We start from the raw sequence: 17406 nt of genomic DNA on the forward strand, positions 1-17406 counted from the left end.
CCACGAAATGTGCGATGCGATATCGCCACACACTGGCTGTGTATCTGACAGCGCGGCTCCGTCAAAAGATCTGCATAAGCAGAAATATCTCAGCCACACGAGCCATATGTCGGGCTTCCTGACCAGATGCTGGGATGTACGCTGCAGTTTAACGCCTCAGGGCGGGAAAGATAATGAACGATGCGGAACTCGAACCAGCAAGTGCCCCTTGGTGCCCTCTCTTACAGGGTCGTCAAAGCAAAATCACCTCATTATCTTGTCGAAATGTCTATATCTTTGAGACACTGGTACCTTCTGCTTGTGTCAGAAGTCCCTCGTAGAGTTCGCCTACCTAGGTACACATCTTATGTCAGCTACATATAAGATGCTACGTTCATTTTATAAACTTCCAATGCTGCACGCCTGAGTGAGGTTGTTTGTGTCCCGATGTTCTTTGTGAGTATAGCATGGATGCTGCCATGTCCACGGGTCTGTTTGCGACTAGCTCACATTGTGCTAAACCCCATCATCCTCGTCATGGTAAACCTGCATGCCATTGTATAGTAATCTTGGAACGACTGTCTGGTAGAGCGCCATTAGGTCAGCTGCATCTACAGATCGACCTACCCCTGGGACGCAAAACACGGCTATCCTGGGAACGAGGGCTAGCACGATCCGCTAGTACTGGTAGAGCCACGGGCTGGGGAAGCGGGATGCTATCATCCCATAGCATCGAGAAGCACGGATGGATAAGCAGGCCGCGAAAGAGCATGTTGATCCTCCATCTTGGCCCAAACCATCTGGACAGCACACGTCGAAGATATTGGGTTGCTCCATGTAGATACCAGATGCAAAGGCCAGGCCGTCGTCGTGCGCCGCCCCATCGAGAGCGGCGCCGGTATCCCGCTTCCTAGCTGCATGGTAACGACGGAGTTTAGATGTACCGCGTGGGCTCAGCTGTTGATCTGACACAGCCAGTTCAGAACCTCTCACAAGCGCGCCGTATCGGGAACCCTTCCGCTTGCTTTTCAGGCTGAAACATATCAACTCGTCGACTTGGGGCAGCACCGGCCTCGAGACTGTCATTGGCCCAGACGCCCTCTGAGCGAGAGCCGGCGAGTCTGCGTTGGCAACCCTTGTTGCTCGAGATTGGCCCACCTCCTCCGACAACGTTGGCGCTGCCTTGCTTTTGCGCCTTTGCGCTCGCCGACTATGGGATATGGATTCTGATCAAGCGCATGAATATGCATACAACCCCGGCCTCTCCGTTTCACACTGGCTGCAGTCGACTGAGCTCGACCATGCCGACGACGACGTGGGAACCTCGCCCGAGCACTACTACTCCGCCTACACCACGACGACCGAGCACGCAGCAGCACCTCCCTCACCGCAACGCGGCCTCGACATGCCCGCAGCGCGGCAGCGGCAGCCCATGACGAACGGCGCGCGCTCAACCTCCAAAGCGGCCGTGAGGTCTGCCTCGAATCCTGCATCGCCGCCCGCGGCCACTCGCTCCTCCCCCCAGGTCTCCAACAAAGTGAGGGCCCTCGCCGAGCGCTTCGAGCAGTCGCCCACCAGCAGCTCGACGGCGACGTCGCCTGCCGTCCGCTCTCGCTCCAGGACGCCGAGCCGGGCTGGGGCGGGCACGCACGACGTCGCCCGGCGTGCGCATGCCTCGATCTCGTCGACAGCATCGGCTGCACGCCCGAGCAAAGAGGCCTCGTACGGGCCGCACAAGTTCAACAACCTCAAGCCGCGAGACAGGCCCCAGCCCGCCCCAGCGTCGCCTCGCAACGCGCGCCGCACGAATGGCAGCCGGAGCAGCATCGACCACCACGTCTCGTCGACGCCCAAGAAGGTGACCTCGCCGAATCGGGCGTCTGCACCCAGCGGGCGGCAGCTGTTTGGCGAAGTGCTGACGGGACAGGACGTGCTCTCGCCAGGCTTCGGGATTCCCGTTCTCGACAGCACGCACGGCGACGCTGCACCCGCGGCCGCCTTCACCAGCCCGCACCATGGCCGCTCTGCCAGCGCGGCAACCTCAGCCTTCGCCGACGACATGCAACACGCCGCGCGCGCACATGCGCAAGAACAAACTCCTGCACGGTCGCCCCAACGACACACGCCGCGTTCGAGGATACCCGTAGCGACACGGCGTTTGAGCGCCGGCTCCGACTCCAACTCGTCGACGCGCTCCGTCAAGTACACCCCAACCCGCGCCATGAACCACAGCAACCGCGCCTCGCCCACCCGGATGGACAGGGTACTGGCTGCAGCGGCTGTCGCTCCAGTCTCCCGGGGCACAGACCAGTCCACGCTCCCCGCATTAGCCTACCGTGGATATCGCGAGCGAGGGAAGTCGCCCTTGGGTGCCAGGAGCGGACCAAGTGTGTCCGCTGTCGTCAATGCCCCGCCGCACCCGACGTCGCCTCGCCTGCGCAACTCGAGAGAACGCCAGCCGCTCCAGCCCTCGCCCGCTTCCCACTCGACAGGCACCGGCCCCCATGGTGAGCAGGAGTACTTCCCACTCGCGAGCAGCTTCGACCCGCCCCAAGAGCAACTCGCGGGGCTGCCTGGCGTTGCTGAGATCGAGCAATCCCATGAGACCCGTGCGCAGACGCAGGGCCAGCGCATGTCGCGCGACGAGCACTCGTCACCCTCGCCCGAACAACAGCGTCTGAGCCTCCAGACGTCCAGCCTAACGGTACCGCCGCTCGAGCAGCCAGCATCAGCCGTGACCGACTTCGACGAATCGCCTGTACTAGGGCTTCCAGGAAGCTTTGTTCTTACGCCGCCGACCGCACACCAGGAGCCGGACCACCAGCTCTTGCAACCGCACGTCTTCCACCCGCCGCCGCAAAGGACTGCTCCTCCCCCGCAGCGGCCTGCTCCACAATCCCCTGAAATGGAGCAGTCAGAGCTAGGCGTTCGGGAATCAATACCCATCATGCTCAGCGAGGAGCCGCCGTCACACTCATGGGAGCCCGACTCCGAAAGCTTCAGCGCAGGCCTTCAGGCTCTATCGTATGGGTATAGTTCTGATCAAACACACGATGCTAGAGATATGCCATCTATCTCTCGCCACGATACAAAAGGATCGCCAGGAGATTCGCTTCCTAAGCGTGACACGCTGTATCCGGATGACTCTGCCAGCCTTGGTCCCTATAGAACACTCGGATCGCTGACGCTGAACACGGAGACGTACAGCGTCGTAAACTCAGTCTTGAACATGTACCATCAATCGCCGGTTATTTCCCCAGAGTTGGCGTCGGTGTCGAAGGAAAGGGTGCAGCAGGTCTCGCCCGTCATTGCACAGCACAAAGATTGGGCCTCGAAAGAGTCTACAGAGACGTACCTCGCTCGACTGTTAAGTGACGCCAATGGCTCGAAACATGACAAGTCGAGGCGCGAGCCCATGAGAGTGGCGTCCCCGTCACGCCCGGATTCATACACACCACAGCTGCACCAGGAATCGCCAGAAGTTGATGGCGGCGGCACGGCAATCATCTATACTTCGTCCTCGCGACGTTACTCACAAAATTCAGCAGGTTCCACCACCACGACCATCCAGGAGGATGCGTCTCATTCCGGCAGTTCTTCTGGAGACCCTTCTCACAACGCGCTATCACGAACCTCAACGGATGAGCACAAATCTGTCGCAACCAACCGCATTGAGCTCCCACAACTTGCTTGGACGAATGGCGGACTCGGACTTGACTTACAGCACAGTATGCCGCATTCACTTCCGGCGCCTCCCCGTCCCAACTATTCACCACCGCCCCCACCCGTGAACCCATCCATCGACCAACAACTCTCCTCTCGCCCAAATGCCTACAACGTTGCGCCACAACATCAACAGCTTTCACGCCCGATGCTCAACGACGACAAGTTCGAAATGCATCCCGCACGATCACGTACTCCCGTTCTTCACGTTCAAGAACAGAGTCTTGAGGATCGATACGGTACCCCACAGCCTATTGAGAGTACTATTGATCTACCAAGTGAAGCCGAGAAAGGTGAAGACGGCCAACCTGATCCTGCCAGGCAAGCTTTGATAAAGCGATATCGCACGCTGGAAGAGCTGCTTACAACAGAACATCAATTCTGCATAGATATGATGATCGCGCACAACATCTTCGAGGCGACCGCGCAGAATATGATGAGCGAGAAGGAGAAGAGGTTGCTGTTCAGCAACTGTAAAGAACTGGAGAAGTTCTCTTTGTCGCTGTTCCGTGCATTCAAGAAGGCTGCAAAGCCCATCGTCAACTATGAGATACCACCTCCAACCGGACCCTGGAACCGTGACTCCTCTGATGGTAAATCGCACGATTCTGGAGAATCACCGATGCATGCTCGGCGACCATCTGAAGACTCGCCGAATCAGTTTGAGAATTGCACTCTGGAGAATGATCGATTGACCACCATTGGTCAAGTCTTCTTGGACAACAAGGAGAAGATGGAAAGACTTTACACGACATATTTCCTGAACCAGGACAATGCCAGCGCTTTCATCAAGAAGAATCAAGGAAATGAGGCGTTATCTGGATGGGTGACTGCTTGCTTCGAGCAAGTGGAAAACATGACTCAAGCGTGGGATCTGGACTCATTATTGTTGAAGCCGTGTCAGCGCTTGTTGAAGTATCCGCTGATCCTTCAGTCCTTGCAAGAGATCACCGACCCGGACCATCCCGATCTACCGAAGATCAAAGAAGCTTTCGAAGAGTTGAGAGCAATGAGTCAGCGCATCAATCAGGCCAAAGCCCGTTCTGATACCTTCCGTGCTGCTGCTTCGGAGGGCAAGAAAGAGAAGAAGAGCGGCCTGGGCAAGACTTTTGTCAAGGCTTTTATCCCCAAGGTCGACAAGAGTAAAGCGTACGACGAGGCCGACAAGACTTTCAAAGACCAGGACTACAAGTCGAAAGAACAGAAGTTCGGTGGGCACTTTTTCCAGCTTCAGATCGTCATTCGCGATTTTGAACAGTATCTTGATTCGATCACCGAGCATTACCTTCAGCTTAACATCGTATTTTTGGGCTTCATCACGGTCTGTGAGGTAGCACCATCCGTATATCCGGAGATTGAGAGCACATGGCGGAAATGGGCAATGGCTCATTTTGAGCTGCAAAACAAGGCATTGGAAGATCACGTAAGTATTTGAGCACCACGCCGCTTATATACCGCTAACCATTTCACAGAAAGCTGCCGTTCGAAGCCGTGTCCTAAAGCCCGTCGGCGATCTATGGGAGATGTGGGTGTCGTATCAGAAGACTATCGAGCAGCGCAAAAAGTACCTGCTATACTACGTTAAGCATAAACAAGCACTTGACCGTGGCGAAAAAGTCGACCCAGACCTAGAAGAGTCATCCAAAAAGTTCAGCACGATCAACGACACACTCAAACACGAACTACCACTTCTGTATGAAAGAACAAAGGGTCTTATGCGCACGCTCATGACTCTGTTCATGTGTTTGCAAAAGGACTGGTACAAGACTTGCTCGAAGAAGATTCTCCCACTGCTTGAGAGCGAGCCGCAACACACGACATCTCTTCGATACGACCTCGAATCGTACGTCGAACGCTTCCACTCGGACTACAAGCCGATGCAGGATCTTGCGAACAGATTGGGTATCATCAACAGGAATCTCCTGGTCGACATTTCCAACATGACGTCTCCTGTTCCAACACTCTCTTCCGACGGCGGCGGCGGCTCGTCCCGCAACTCATCGTCGCGTCGTACTGAGTCTATCGGGAGCGAAGCATCAATGCTTGACTCGAAAACGCGGAATAGCGGCGGTTATGCACCCCGATCACATCCGCGGAGTCTCGATAACCCGCCACGCTCATCCCCTGCAGGGCCAGCGTACCCCTCTCTCTACCCACCCAATGGATCAGGTCGGGCTGGCCCTGGACCTACATCATTACGGGAAGCACGCGCACTCAGTCCTGTGTCTGACAACAGTGACTCTACCATAGTGCGCAAAGAGCGACGCAACACCGGTCCTTCTCGCAACAGCCACAACTACATGGGTCTCGACGGAGCAGTAGACATAGAGCACTCGCCACTGAGTATCAACGCATTCGACTTCCCACCGCAACTAGGCCCGTCTTTCCTCTCACCCTCGCAACCCATTACCCACACATTTTCCGCGCCCACCTCTCAGCCACCATCATTACCGGGATCCACACGCGCATCCGGTGTCTTCAACTCTGCGCTGCCGATGTCAGATTCACCTCTTCGTGGCAGCGTCGAAGACCTCCCCACCACACCCGCCGATACCGACGAGCCAGAGGTACTCTTCCTGGCAGCCAGTCTCTTCGAGTTCAACATCGCGCACGATCGCCGCGAAGGCGGAATACCATACCTTGTGTATGTGCCTGGCGAGATATTCGATGTCATCGGCATGAAGGGTGAGCTATGGCTCGCGCGAAATCAAGACGACCAAACGAAGACAGTGGGATGGATTTGGGAAAAGCATTTTGCGCGCATTTTACCCGAAGATGCATAGTTTGGCTAGCCAGTTTCATGAGCAGTTGGATTACAACGACGATCGGAATTTGCTTACCTTTGGGGTTTTGCGGGCGGCGTTTTCGGCGATTGTGTCACCTGACCCAACGGGCGTTTGTGTGTATCTGGGTGTGTTCCCAACCGCGTTCGACTTCTCTTTTTCGTATGTGATTCCCCCAAATCCCTCCTTCTCTCCTTTGATACCTTCGAACGCCGAGAGTCCTTCTCTCTCTCTCTTTCTACATTCTGGCTTTCTTCGAATACGCAACATCTATGGCTGCGGCTGCTGGGGGCGAGAGAGGCATTGCCGGCGTCTAAGCTTTGGTGTCTTTTTTATACCTACTTTCCTTGTATGTATTTACGAGAGAGATGATTTACAATACCTTTTGAGGGGCTGTCTTTGGGTTCAATCTGGCATGATTGATGTGTGGTTTGGCTATATTTGGCGACGATGTTTTGTTGCTTTGTTGTTTTGGAGAGAGGGGTTGTTGCGCTAGTGTATGAATATGAATATTTGAGAGGGACTTTATGGATCTTGAATGAAGTGTTTGCATTGCAGTTGCTGCTACTACTTCGGCGTTCACTGTCTGTGGCGAACCAGGTGGACTGAGCGTAGAACTCAGGTTAGCTTTCCAGTCTCTATTCCTCCATCTCCGAGCCACTTTCAGAATCATCGTCGCTACCTGATACCTCTTCGTCATCGTCCTCGTCGTCTTCCTCACCCTCGAGGCCATATGCATCCTGAAAGTCGGTGAGCTGCTTCATCTCGATCTTGAAGCCTGCGTCCTCAAAGTCCTTCTTAAGGCCCTGTACAGAAAGGTGAGCATTTTACCGAAACACAGAATCCAAGGACAGGTGGGAAACTTACGTCAGTCATGATACCACCACAAGTCACGACCAGATCCGTCTTCTCAGGCACAAACACACCAGACACGACCTCATTCAAGATGTTCCTGACGTCTTCCTCAGTCACCTTGCGCACCTCACGCAGCGCCCAAGCCTGCCAGTCCTTGCCCACACCACGCGTGACAGTATCGATAAAGGAGCTCCTAGCCGCATCAACAACCGTAGCGCGCTCGTCAACAAAGTCGCGAACGATACTTGAAATCGCGCCTTCCAACGCCAGCTTCTCAAACTTCTGCGTGCCGTCGCCGTACTCCTTGATGACCGTCTTGGCTTTGTTGTACGCAGCGAAGACGTTGGGCGATTTGGAGATGCGGAACTTGAGCAGTCCTGTTTCGGGGTCGCGGAAGAAGTTGCTGCCGTAGGCGAGACCTGTGCCTCGGATGGACGTCCACATGGGGCCTTCGACGGCGTCGAGATAGGCGAGTGCGACCATGAGCGGTGGGAGTTGGGCGTTTGTGTAGCCTTTGGGTCCTTTGGATGTGAGGACTGCGAAGGAGGAGTCGATGGGCATGGGGATGATGTAGTGTGTACCGCCTGGGTTACGACCGATATCTGAGAGGAGCGCGTTGCGGTCGTCAATTGGGTTTACGTTTGGCTCTGGACCAGGCTTGAAAGCGTCGGTGAGGTGTTTGAAGGTCGACACTGGATTTGGTAGGGTCTCAAGGTTGGCGGTAACGAGGACGCGCATATTGGAGAAAGTCAGGAGGTGCTTGCGTAGGGCTTCGAGTTTATCAAGGACCTGCTGAGGCTCCGTCTTGAGTAGCTTCAGGATGCGCTTGAGGTAGAGACCCTTGACAAGCGTACCAGTCGCGCGAACAGCTGATGCGGCATTGTAGTGGATCATGCGGTCGACTGCAAAGCTCATGGAATTACCATCTCGCTTCTCTTCGGGCACGTCCGCGAGCATCTTCTTGACTGCAGAAATCACGCGCTCGGTATCGAATACGGAGTCAACGAGCATTGACCTCAGCCATAGCACGACAGTCTCGAACTTGTCGGCCTCCGCAATGAAAGGGATGTAGATCATCTCAGAGCTTCCAACATCGGTACCGCGGTCCATGGAGTACTCAATGGTATCCTGCTCAAGCTTGGTAATGACCTCCTCGAACTCGATACGCTTTCCGTCCTTCATGATCGGAGTCGCGAAGAAGTTGGTTAGATATACGCCGAGGAGAGGCTTGAGTTCTGTTGGTAGCGAGGCAGTGCCGAGTGCTAAGCCGAAGTGTACGAACGAAGTTGGTATGTGTTCAAAGTGAATAAAGAGGGGAAGGCCGTTTTCATCCTTGTCGACAATCTCCTGGATATTGTTCTCAGAAGTTCCTAGCTTCCTTGCTACACCAGAACGCGCTGTTGTAGTCTCAAAGAAGTGGATAGACTCAGTACTGGGAACATGCACGCTGGCGATAATCTCCTCTGGGATGGGCTTGTCGTTTTCGTCTTGGGCTTCCTTGAGCTTCTGTGCCAAGTTTTTCAGGCCTTCTTCGCCTAGCTTCTCTTGCTGTGCCTTGACACGTGCAACCTCATCTGCTTTGATCTTGTCCGACAACGCTTTGGAGGGTTTACCCAGGATGGAAACGTGGTGAGCATCCACCATCCATTTATTCAGATATGCTCGCCACTCTTCCTCAGTCCATCTGTCAAGTGTGTCGAATACATCAAGAGTAGCCATTGCGTCTTCAAGGTGAGTACCATTCCGGTCACCAAATACGTGATCTTTGATGATTGGGTCTTTGTACTCATCCATGCCAATCTCAGACATGTATCGAGTTTGGCGCTTGAAGCGATGAAGACAGTCCTTGAGGTAGCTCATATCAAGGGGCTTGGAAGCGTGTTCTTTGAGAACCTCGAAGAAACGCTTCTCGGCATCAGCCAGCTTGTCAGTCTCCACAGACGACAGAGTCCACCAGATGATCATGTCTGTGTGCCCCTTGCACCAGAAGTATACCATACTCGCAAGGTGTTCCTTCTCGACGAGTGTGTTGACCAGAACCGAAACAGATGATCCGGCAAGGTAGTTGAGCAGTGTGTTGATGGCAGTCTCTCCAAGATCGTCGATAGTCTCGGGCCCTAGGAAGGCAATTTGCACCTCACCTGTTGACTCGTCTTCTTCGGGGAACTCGACTGTGTCAATAATGGTCTTGCTCAGGGGTGGAGTGCGCTTCGATTCGACCCATGGACGCTTGAAGGGCGCATCGTAAGCCGGTACGCGATCGATGATCTCGTCTTCGAATTTATCCAGTATGTCCAACAGGTTCGGATGATCGACCTCTCCAATCAATATAACTCGTAGATTCTTGGGCTGATACATGTCTCGGTGGAACTGGCGAATACGCTCTGCAGTGGAGACTCGTAGGTTCTCCATCAAGCCACCCGTCTCCATACGGAAGCCATCGCCTTCGGGGTAGAGAAGGCGACGCATCTGGAGATCCATGAGATCGCCCTGCAGGTTTTGACGTCCTTGCATCTCAGAGTAGACAACACTTGGGTCGTTAGCTAGGAGCATGAAGGCGTTGAGAGATACTCACCCTGCATCCTCTCCCTTGCCATCAATGTGATGAACCTCAGTGTAACAACCGGCATCGGTCAGCGTAGGTACGATGAGGTGGTCTAGATAGATAGGTAGCAGCTGTGCAAAGCCCTCCCAACCCGCGGTTGAGAGAGTATAGACTGTCTCGGAGACATCCGTCCATGCGTTTGTGTCAGAGTATGATCGGGTGGCGATCTTGTCTAGTACGCCCTTGAAAGGGTATTTCCGCGAACCCATGAAGCAGAGATGCTCAAGGGTATGCGCTACGTCAGTCAGTAGAAGTATATGAAACACGAGCCATGCTACTCACGTGCACCCGAATCATCGTGGATCTCCGTGGCTACCGCGAAATTTCCGTACACCTTGGGACCCTTTCGATCGACTACCACTACCCGAAGACCCGTCCGTTGGGATTCATACTGAGTGAATGTAGCGTCGGCGTAATCTGCCTTGAACTGCTGCAGCTTCTTGAAGTGCGACTCCTGCTGTATTGACCCCATGATGTCGAAGTTGAAGGGTAAAGGAATTGACAGCGTGAGATTGCAGGTGTACCCTTTGTTGGTGCTGAAGTCGCAGGCACTGGCCGCGTTGCCCGAATTGGTACTACCCTTGCTGTGTTAGCTGAATTGTTGTACGTAGCCCAACGCACTATTAGGAAACCACGCTACCGATTCGATCGGGGTCTCCAAGAGAAAAGCTGCCTTATGTTTCGGGGGCGTGCATTGCGCATACCCATGCTCTACAAGCCTACAGGCCGCGGCCAGTGATTATGCGGCTGAATCTGCAAGCCTACATACCAGCCCGGGTAGCGGTGAGACGGCAGTAAAATGAGAATGACAAAGACTTACGAGAGGATGAGACAGAGTACAAGGAGCAAAAAGCCACTCCGAACAAGGAAGGAGGGAATGACGAAGGGCAATATGAGAGGCGAGTTGTCCGGTAGTAGTGCTGCGGCGCCGCTAAGATGCTGCTACCGCGGTTTGACTAAAGAAATTCGCGCCTAATGAATCTGCTGCGACCTGCGGTTGTCACCAAACGCACGTGTGCATGTGCCTCCAGCTGTTTCTTCAGCCCAAGGGCTTGAGCGTGGCGGGGTAAGTGTGGCGGGGCAGCAACGCTTGAGTTGACGTCGCTTGGACGTCCGTGCAGCTTCAATGTTGGTCCTGCGACGTTGCGAACGCCCTGCGAACTATCCCGCCGCAAACCCTTTTTAGAATCGACATGACAGTCACCCCGTGATTACAAATGCCTTCGCAAGTCTCAGACGAGCAGCTAGGCGACGCGCTGCTCCAATCGGCCGCGCATGGCGCGTTTCCCCAGGACCAGGATGTCGCGTCCGCAACTGTGCCTTCCAGCGCACTTCCAAAGCTGTTGGAGGTAGTTGCCAAGGCAAGAGAAGAGACGAAGGTGTGTTGAAGGAGCGCGTGCTCCAGGCAACGCTGACCGTTGCTCCAGGACGAAGTACGCCAACTCTCGAGAGAAGCCGCACCCGACGTCGATGGCTGGATAGCACAGGCACGCAAGCTGCAAGACGATATCAAACGCTCGCAAGAAACGGCCAAAGAGATTGTAAAACAAGCAGAGGCAGGAAAGGAGAATACAGCTCGCGTACAGGATGCCGCAAGCAAGGTCAGCCTGCTGCACACGGAAATTGCATACAACGAAAGCTTGGCACGTACTGTAGAGCAGCTTCGAGACATCTCGACCCTGCTCGACTCTGCCCAAAATGCTGCTGTACATGGCCATGTTATGCACGCCATACAGACTTTGGAAGATGCAGATGGCGCATTCCAGGGACTTGGGCTGTTCACCACTACAAGAGCGGTGGGTGTGCTGAAGAGCAAGGAGGAGCAGCTGAAGAAAGCCATCGTAGAGACGGTCACGGAGTCATGGAACGGGCTGATTGCAGTCGACAACACCAACCATAAAATCTCGCTGCACCAGTCGATCGAACGCGAGGCCAGAGTCGATATCAACACAACAGTTGAAGCGCTTACGAAGTTGGGTCTCCTGGACAGCTTCGTTACCCGCTTGAGCCGTGACCTGGACAAGATCATAATCGCTCCCCGACTGGCTATAGGCACCGACCGCGTTGTGTCCGCCTTCAACATCCAGGAGGATGTTATCCAACGTGCTGGCACGGTGAATGATGGTGCGGTCAAGGCTACCTTGGAGGATATGCACTTGCTTGCGGAGTACTTGAGCACGCGTCTATCGCCTGGCATCGCCGTTCCGCTGTCCTCAAAGATCGTTCCGATCATTGCTTCTCGTTTAATTTCGAACCTGCTTTTGCCTGCCGTGCCATTATCAACAGACGGGATACCACATTTTCAAGAATCGCTCTCATATGTCTTGGGCTTTGTGGAGTATCTCGATGAGCTCGGCTGGTCAGGCCAAAATCGTCTAGCTGAATGGGTAGATAAGTCTGCCGAGATATGGCTTGCTAAACAGAAAGAGGATGCGATCGCTCGAGTACAAACGATGTTTCCGAAGAAGGTGCAAGAAAAGAAGACTGTTGAACGGGTCGAGACGCAAGTCATCTCAAAGGGTGATGCATTGCATGCTGGCAACGAACAAGAGGATGACTGGGCTGCTGATTGGGATGAGGAGGGCGATGTCGCAGAAGAGAAGAAGGAGACTATCGAAGAAGAAGATATGAGTGCTTGGGGTGAGGATGATGATGTGATTGGAGATGAACCCAAAGAGCAAGAGGCGAAAGAAAAACCAGCTGATGCAGAGGATGCAGATGATTGGGGCGCTGATTGGGATGACGAGACTGATACCAAACCTACCACAACGCCGAAGCCTGCAGCACATACAACGGAGCAATCGAATACGAACGGAAAACCTGCCTCTCAAAAACAGCCGGCGCACCAGGAGGTCACCCTTCGGGAGACATATACAGTGACAGCGATCCCAGATGCCATAATGGAGATAATCTTGCAGGTCATCGCAGAAGTAGACACGCTGAACTCACCCGAGCTGGTCAAGTCTGCAATCGCACCCGCAAGCGGGGGTCTATATGCGATTCCGAGCCTCCTGTTGGCAATGTACCGAGCTACTGCTGTGATGCATTACTCAAAAGATATCGCTAGTAACATGCTCATCTACAACGACTGCCAGCGGCTATCGGATCGTCTGCGACTCTTTCTTCAAGAACAAGCTGAAAGAGATAAATTGTCTACATTGCCACAGCACTTGCGACCTTCCAAACGCCTCCAACCACTGATCGAATCTGACATCAAGACGATTGACGGATTTGGAAAGCGTGCATACGGACGCGAGATGGAGTCACAAAGACAAATCATTCGGGATCATCTTGAAGACGCGCAAGGCTTCCAAGGCTGTACGAACGTTCCGTTCGCTACGGTCTGTGATGACGCCATCGCTACGACGATAGATCGTATAGGTGATGTGAAGCGACAGTGGCAGAATGTCCTTTCACATAGCACTCTACATCAGTCACTTGGCTCGTTGGTATCAGCTGCCCTCACAAAGTTCATCAACGATGTCGAGGACATGTCAGATATTGCAGAAGATGAGTCGAGGAAATTACACGGGTACTGTGTCTCGCTTGCTACCCTATCCCAACACTTCCAGACCGAGGATGGCAACGGAGAAACAAGAGACATGGCCGGGATCTACACGCCCAACTGGTTCAAATTCCAGTATCTCAGCGAAATTCTGGACAGCAGCCTGGCGGATATCAAATACTTCTGGACGGACGGCGAGCTGAAATTGGAGATGGAAGCTGAAGAGGTGATTGGATTGATCGAGGCTCTGTTCGCGCCTAGTGATCACCGGAGGAGAGCTATCGCTGAGATCAGGAGAACCAGTATGACTTAGTAAATGACAATTTACGTGAGGCAAACAACACAGCAAATTTCCTCTTGAGTGCATTAGTAGTACTCTAGTGATAGAATGACCCTAGTTCTCAGTTAGTCTTTTGGAACACCGAAAACCTATGCCCGAGTATCAGCCGACTTTGATACCTCCCCGTAGTTCAATCTATCTAGAAAGACATAATCTATGGTACCACGAGCGGAGGTTCACGAACGCCGACTGGCTGGCTTCTTCCGCGCTAACCGGATTCGAAAAAAAGTTCGAGATCCCAAAATTTCCTAAGCTTCGTAACTTCAACACCAATCAACATATACCGCCAAACCCGCCGACGCCATGGATATCGACGCCGCAGAGACCAAGGTGCAGATTCGCCTCACGACGCGCGATGCTGCTCTGCAGATATCGGAGGAGCCGAACATCCTCTTGGTTCAAACATGTGAGTAGGACTACCGGAAGCCTAGTCGCAGGTCGCGGCCTCTAGCCACCTACTGCAGCATCTTCGCGCAGGTAATGTGAGCCATCGCGACTATACTGCTCTGGCTACAGGCTACAAATCGCTGCGCAGTCCGTCTAGGTTCAAAGCTAACGCATATGCGCCCACAGCTTTGACTCGACACAAGCTTTCCACACTTGTGAACGAACTCCTGCACCGCGATGACGGCAGTCGCATACCCTTTGACATCCTGATCAACGGTGAATTTCTCCGAACCACAATCGACGAATTTCTCACGAAGAATGGTATCAATGCCGAATCGACGCTGGACGTTGAATACACGAGGGCTTTGGTGCCACCGCTAAACGTCACGAGCTTCGAACACGACGACTGGGTTTCGGCCGTGGATGTTTTGTCAGGAGTGCAAAGTGGGCAAGAGAGGATATTGAGCGCGAGTTATGATGGACTGTTAAGAGTGTGGAATACCTCGGGCGATGTTTTGGCGACTTCAGAGGCTCCCAACAACGGTGGTCGAATTACAAGCTTGAAGACGGCTAAATGGTTATCCGAGAAGAAGATGGTCGCTGCGGGGCTGGACAACACTGTCCGTGTCTACAAGTACGACGATGATGCGAGGACTATCACCACAGCTCTCGAGCTGTTCAACCACCGCTGGGGTGTAGAAGACGTCGCAGTCCATGCGCCTTCGAGTCGCATTCTCTCCGCCTCCTCGGATACCACTATCTCGCTGTTCTCGAGCAACGCAAAGGAGAACCCCGTCGCGCCGGCGAATTTCCTGCCCAGTTCAACGGCTGCGTCGAACAAGCGACAGAAGCTTTCAAAGCCCGATCGCACGGTCCCCGCTCGCGGAGCACTGGCTACATTCAGCGGCCACACTTCGCCGGTTTCTAGCGTCATCTTCAAACCAGACGATGCTACAGTCGCATACTCGGCATCTCACGACCACACACTCAAAACCTGGGATCTGCCTACCCAATCGTGCGTTGACACCCGAACGACCGGTCACTCGCTTCTCTCCCTATGCGCTATCCCCTCCCGAAACCTGCTTGCAACCGGTACCTCAGCACGACACATCACATTGGTCGATCCCCGCGCATCTGCCACGCAAATCAGTGTCATGACACTACGAGGCCACAAGAACGGTGTTGTTTCTTTGGACACGGATCCATCTTCCGAATACAATCTGGCGTCTGCTTCGCATGACGGAACAGTGCAGATTTGGGATCTCAGGAATGTTAGCACAGGTGGTCAGGTTGGAGAGGGAATGACTGGTGAGAGCGTGTACACGATTTACAGGCAAGGACGCGAGTCTGCCAAGAGTCATGGCGAGGGCGCGAAGGTCTTCAGCGTAAGATGGGATAGTGCAGTGGGCATTGTCTCGGGTGGTGAGGATAAGAGGGTGCAGATTAACCGCGCTCTCGGCTCGTAAGAGTTGAAAGTTCTCGCTGGTAGAAGTGCCAGCGTATGGGTGTTTGGGCGCATATCGTAGATACCATTTTGGCTAAGGAAAAGTGTAGCTTCAATTCTTGAATGCGTTGCCCTCCATCGATGTTTCATTTGACTTGAGTGATGCTTCTGCAAGCGATACAGGCCGCAGAGACCTCAGGTTCGTGTGCAGCACAATGCTTTCCCCCGTATGTGGGTGAACGCAATCAAAAGGGTATCAAGTAACCGCTCCCACCAACCAGCTCCATTCCTCTTTCACAGTCATCGTTCTCCCCTGTTGGCGCACAGCATTCATACTGTGCCCACGGCATCATAGTGTTGTACACCCTCTCCAGACCAAATCTACCATAGACTGCCAGCCGCGCTTGTAGTTGCTCGATAGACGCATCTTGCACTTGCACTCCAATGTCTAACCAAGAAACCCTATCTCAGTCGTTCCAACTCATACCAAATGTCCCGGCAACAAGAAATTCGCAACCCCCTCTTTGACCGCATACTCATGCTCACACGCCCCGCACACCAGCTTGCCCTCTTGTATGCACGTCTCAAGCAATATCCTGTGTAGATCTTTCGCTGTCTGGCTTGGCTCCTCTTCTATCTCTTCAGTCGCAGCCGCTGGTGTCGCATCCGTGGTATCTAACGCTGAAGCGGAGGAAGAGGAAGGTTCGACGAGATCGGCGGGCGTGGGTGCTGTTGCGGGGAGTTCAGGAAGACCAAGCTATTTGTCACATATCTGTCAGCTTGCTGTTCAAAGGTTTCGGAGTATCTGTATCTCTTTGGGGACGCATTGCGCGTGGGCTTCGCGCCTGGTGGGTGTTTTCTTGTTCGCATACCTCGCTGCATATCCCCCTCAATTCATCCCACATGATCCTCGGTAGTATGTTTTTGAGAAAGGCGAGGTTGACATCTGCTTCTACGATTTCGAGTTCGGCATCGCGGGGGTGGAGGGGGAAGGACGCGGGGTTGGTTTTGCAGGTTTTGATGGCGCATGTGAGGAAGTTGAGGGTGAGGAGCTTCATTTTGTGGGTTTTGTTACAGAATTCGGTTGGATTCGGCGCTTTCGAGTTACGTAGGTTTGCTGTGGAATGCGGTGGTTTCGGCGGACTGGTTTGGGGTTGGACGCTTTGCGACAAATAATTTTCGGCCGCGGGAACGCGTTCTCCCTCTCCCAGCCCTGTGGAGCCAATCAGGGCCTCGCTGGCAGGGGGTCTTTCCCGGTTAGGAAGGTGTGCGAAGACTGTCGATTGCAGCAGGAAGGGCACTGTGGAGACCGCTGGCCCTGTGGGCGAGGCCCTGATTGGCTCCACAGGAAGGCCTTCCCGATCAGGCAACTATGCAAAGACTATCGATCGCGGGAGGGAGGAAGGGCAGTGAGGGCAGTATGGGTCTCGCTGTCCCTGTCGCACCAATCAAAGCCTTGTCCACAGGGACGGCTTTCCCTGTTAGGCAACTACAGCAAATCCATCGATCACGGCAGGGAGGGCACTGTGGGGACCCAGCTCCCTGTAGGCCCAATCAAAGCTGTTAGGCAGCCCTGGAGGGCCAGAGACGCTAATGCAGGGCACCTGGAGCTGACATTCGTCATGCTGCTTTCCCACTGCTTCGATGAGAGATTCGCGTCGATTACGCTTTGTCTGTACTGTAAATATTCGAAAATCCAATTCACTTTTATCGCAGTCGAGCTCGTAGAATGGCCATTGCAATGCTTGCACCATCTCCCAATAGCCTTGCGACCCAACAACACAC

General features: G+C 53.9%; 5 protein-coding genes across 5 annotated transcripts; 3 read left to right on the forward strand and 2 right to left on the reverse strand.

Annotated features, from left to right (window-relative positions):
* Nucleotides 1-1198: 1198 nt before the first annotated feature.
* Nucleotides 1199-6485, forward strand: J4E83_007842 (uncharacterized protein; the record flags this gene model as incomplete). The annotated part of the gene is made up of 2 exons (XM_049334740.1): nucleotides 1199-5125; nucleotides 5175-6485. 2 exons carry the CDS (start codon nucleotides 1199-1201, stop codon nucleotides 6483-6485), a joined length of 5238 nt encoding a protein of 1745 aa, XP_049186229.1.
* Nucleotides 6486-7123: 638 nt separating this feature from the next.
* J4E83_007843 (uncharacterized protein) lies at nucleotides 7124-10417 on the reverse strand (the record flags this gene model as incomplete). Its single annotated transcript, XM_049334741.1, has 4 exons — nucleotides 7124-7291; nucleotides 7353-9870; nucleotides 9916-10180; nucleotides 10228-10417. The coding sequence occupies 4 exons, from the start codon at nucleotides 10415-10417 to the stop codon at nucleotides 7124-7126; spliced, it is 3141 nt and encodes a 1046-aa protein (XP_049186230.1).
* Nucleotides 10418-11162: 745 nt separating this feature from the next.
* On the forward strand, nucleotides 11163-13763 carry J4E83_007844 (uncharacterized protein; the record flags this gene model as incomplete). Its single annotated transcript, XM_049334742.1, has 2 exons — nucleotides 11163-11324; nucleotides 11373-13763. 2 exons carry the CDS (start codon nucleotides 11163-11165, stop codon nucleotides 13761-13763), a joined length of 2553 nt encoding a protein of 850 aa, XP_049186231.1.
* A 330-nt stretch (nucleotides 13764-14093) lies between these two features.
* On the forward strand, nucleotides 14094-15643 carry YTM1 (ribosome biogenesis protein ytm1; the record flags this gene model as incomplete). The annotated part of the gene is made up of 2 exons (XM_049334743.1): nucleotides 14094-14196; nucleotides 14307-15643. The coding sequence occupies 2 exons, from the start codon at nucleotides 14094-14096 to the stop codon at nucleotides 15641-15643; spliced, it is 1440 nt and encodes a 479-aa protein (XP_049186232.1).
* A 459-nt stretch (nucleotides 15644-16102) lies between these two features.
* On the reverse strand, nucleotides 16103-16679 carry J4E83_007846 (uncharacterized protein; the record flags this gene model as incomplete). Its single annotated transcript, XM_049334744.1, has 2 exons — nucleotides 16103-16378; nucleotides 16494-16679. The coding sequence occupies 2 exons, from the start codon at nucleotides 16677-16679 to the stop codon at nucleotides 16103-16105; spliced, it is 462 nt and encodes a 153-aa protein (XP_049186233.1).
* Nucleotides 16680-17406: the final 727 nt, after the last annotated feature.

The sequence above is a fragment of the Alternaria metachromatica genome (genome assembly GCF_023757995.1).
Source record: "Alternaria metachromatica strain BMP 0045 chromosome Unknown scaffold_20, whole genome shotgun sequence".
NCBI lineage: Eukaryota > Fungi > Ascomycota > Dothideomycetes > Pleosporales > Pleosporaceae > Alternaria > Alternaria metachromatica.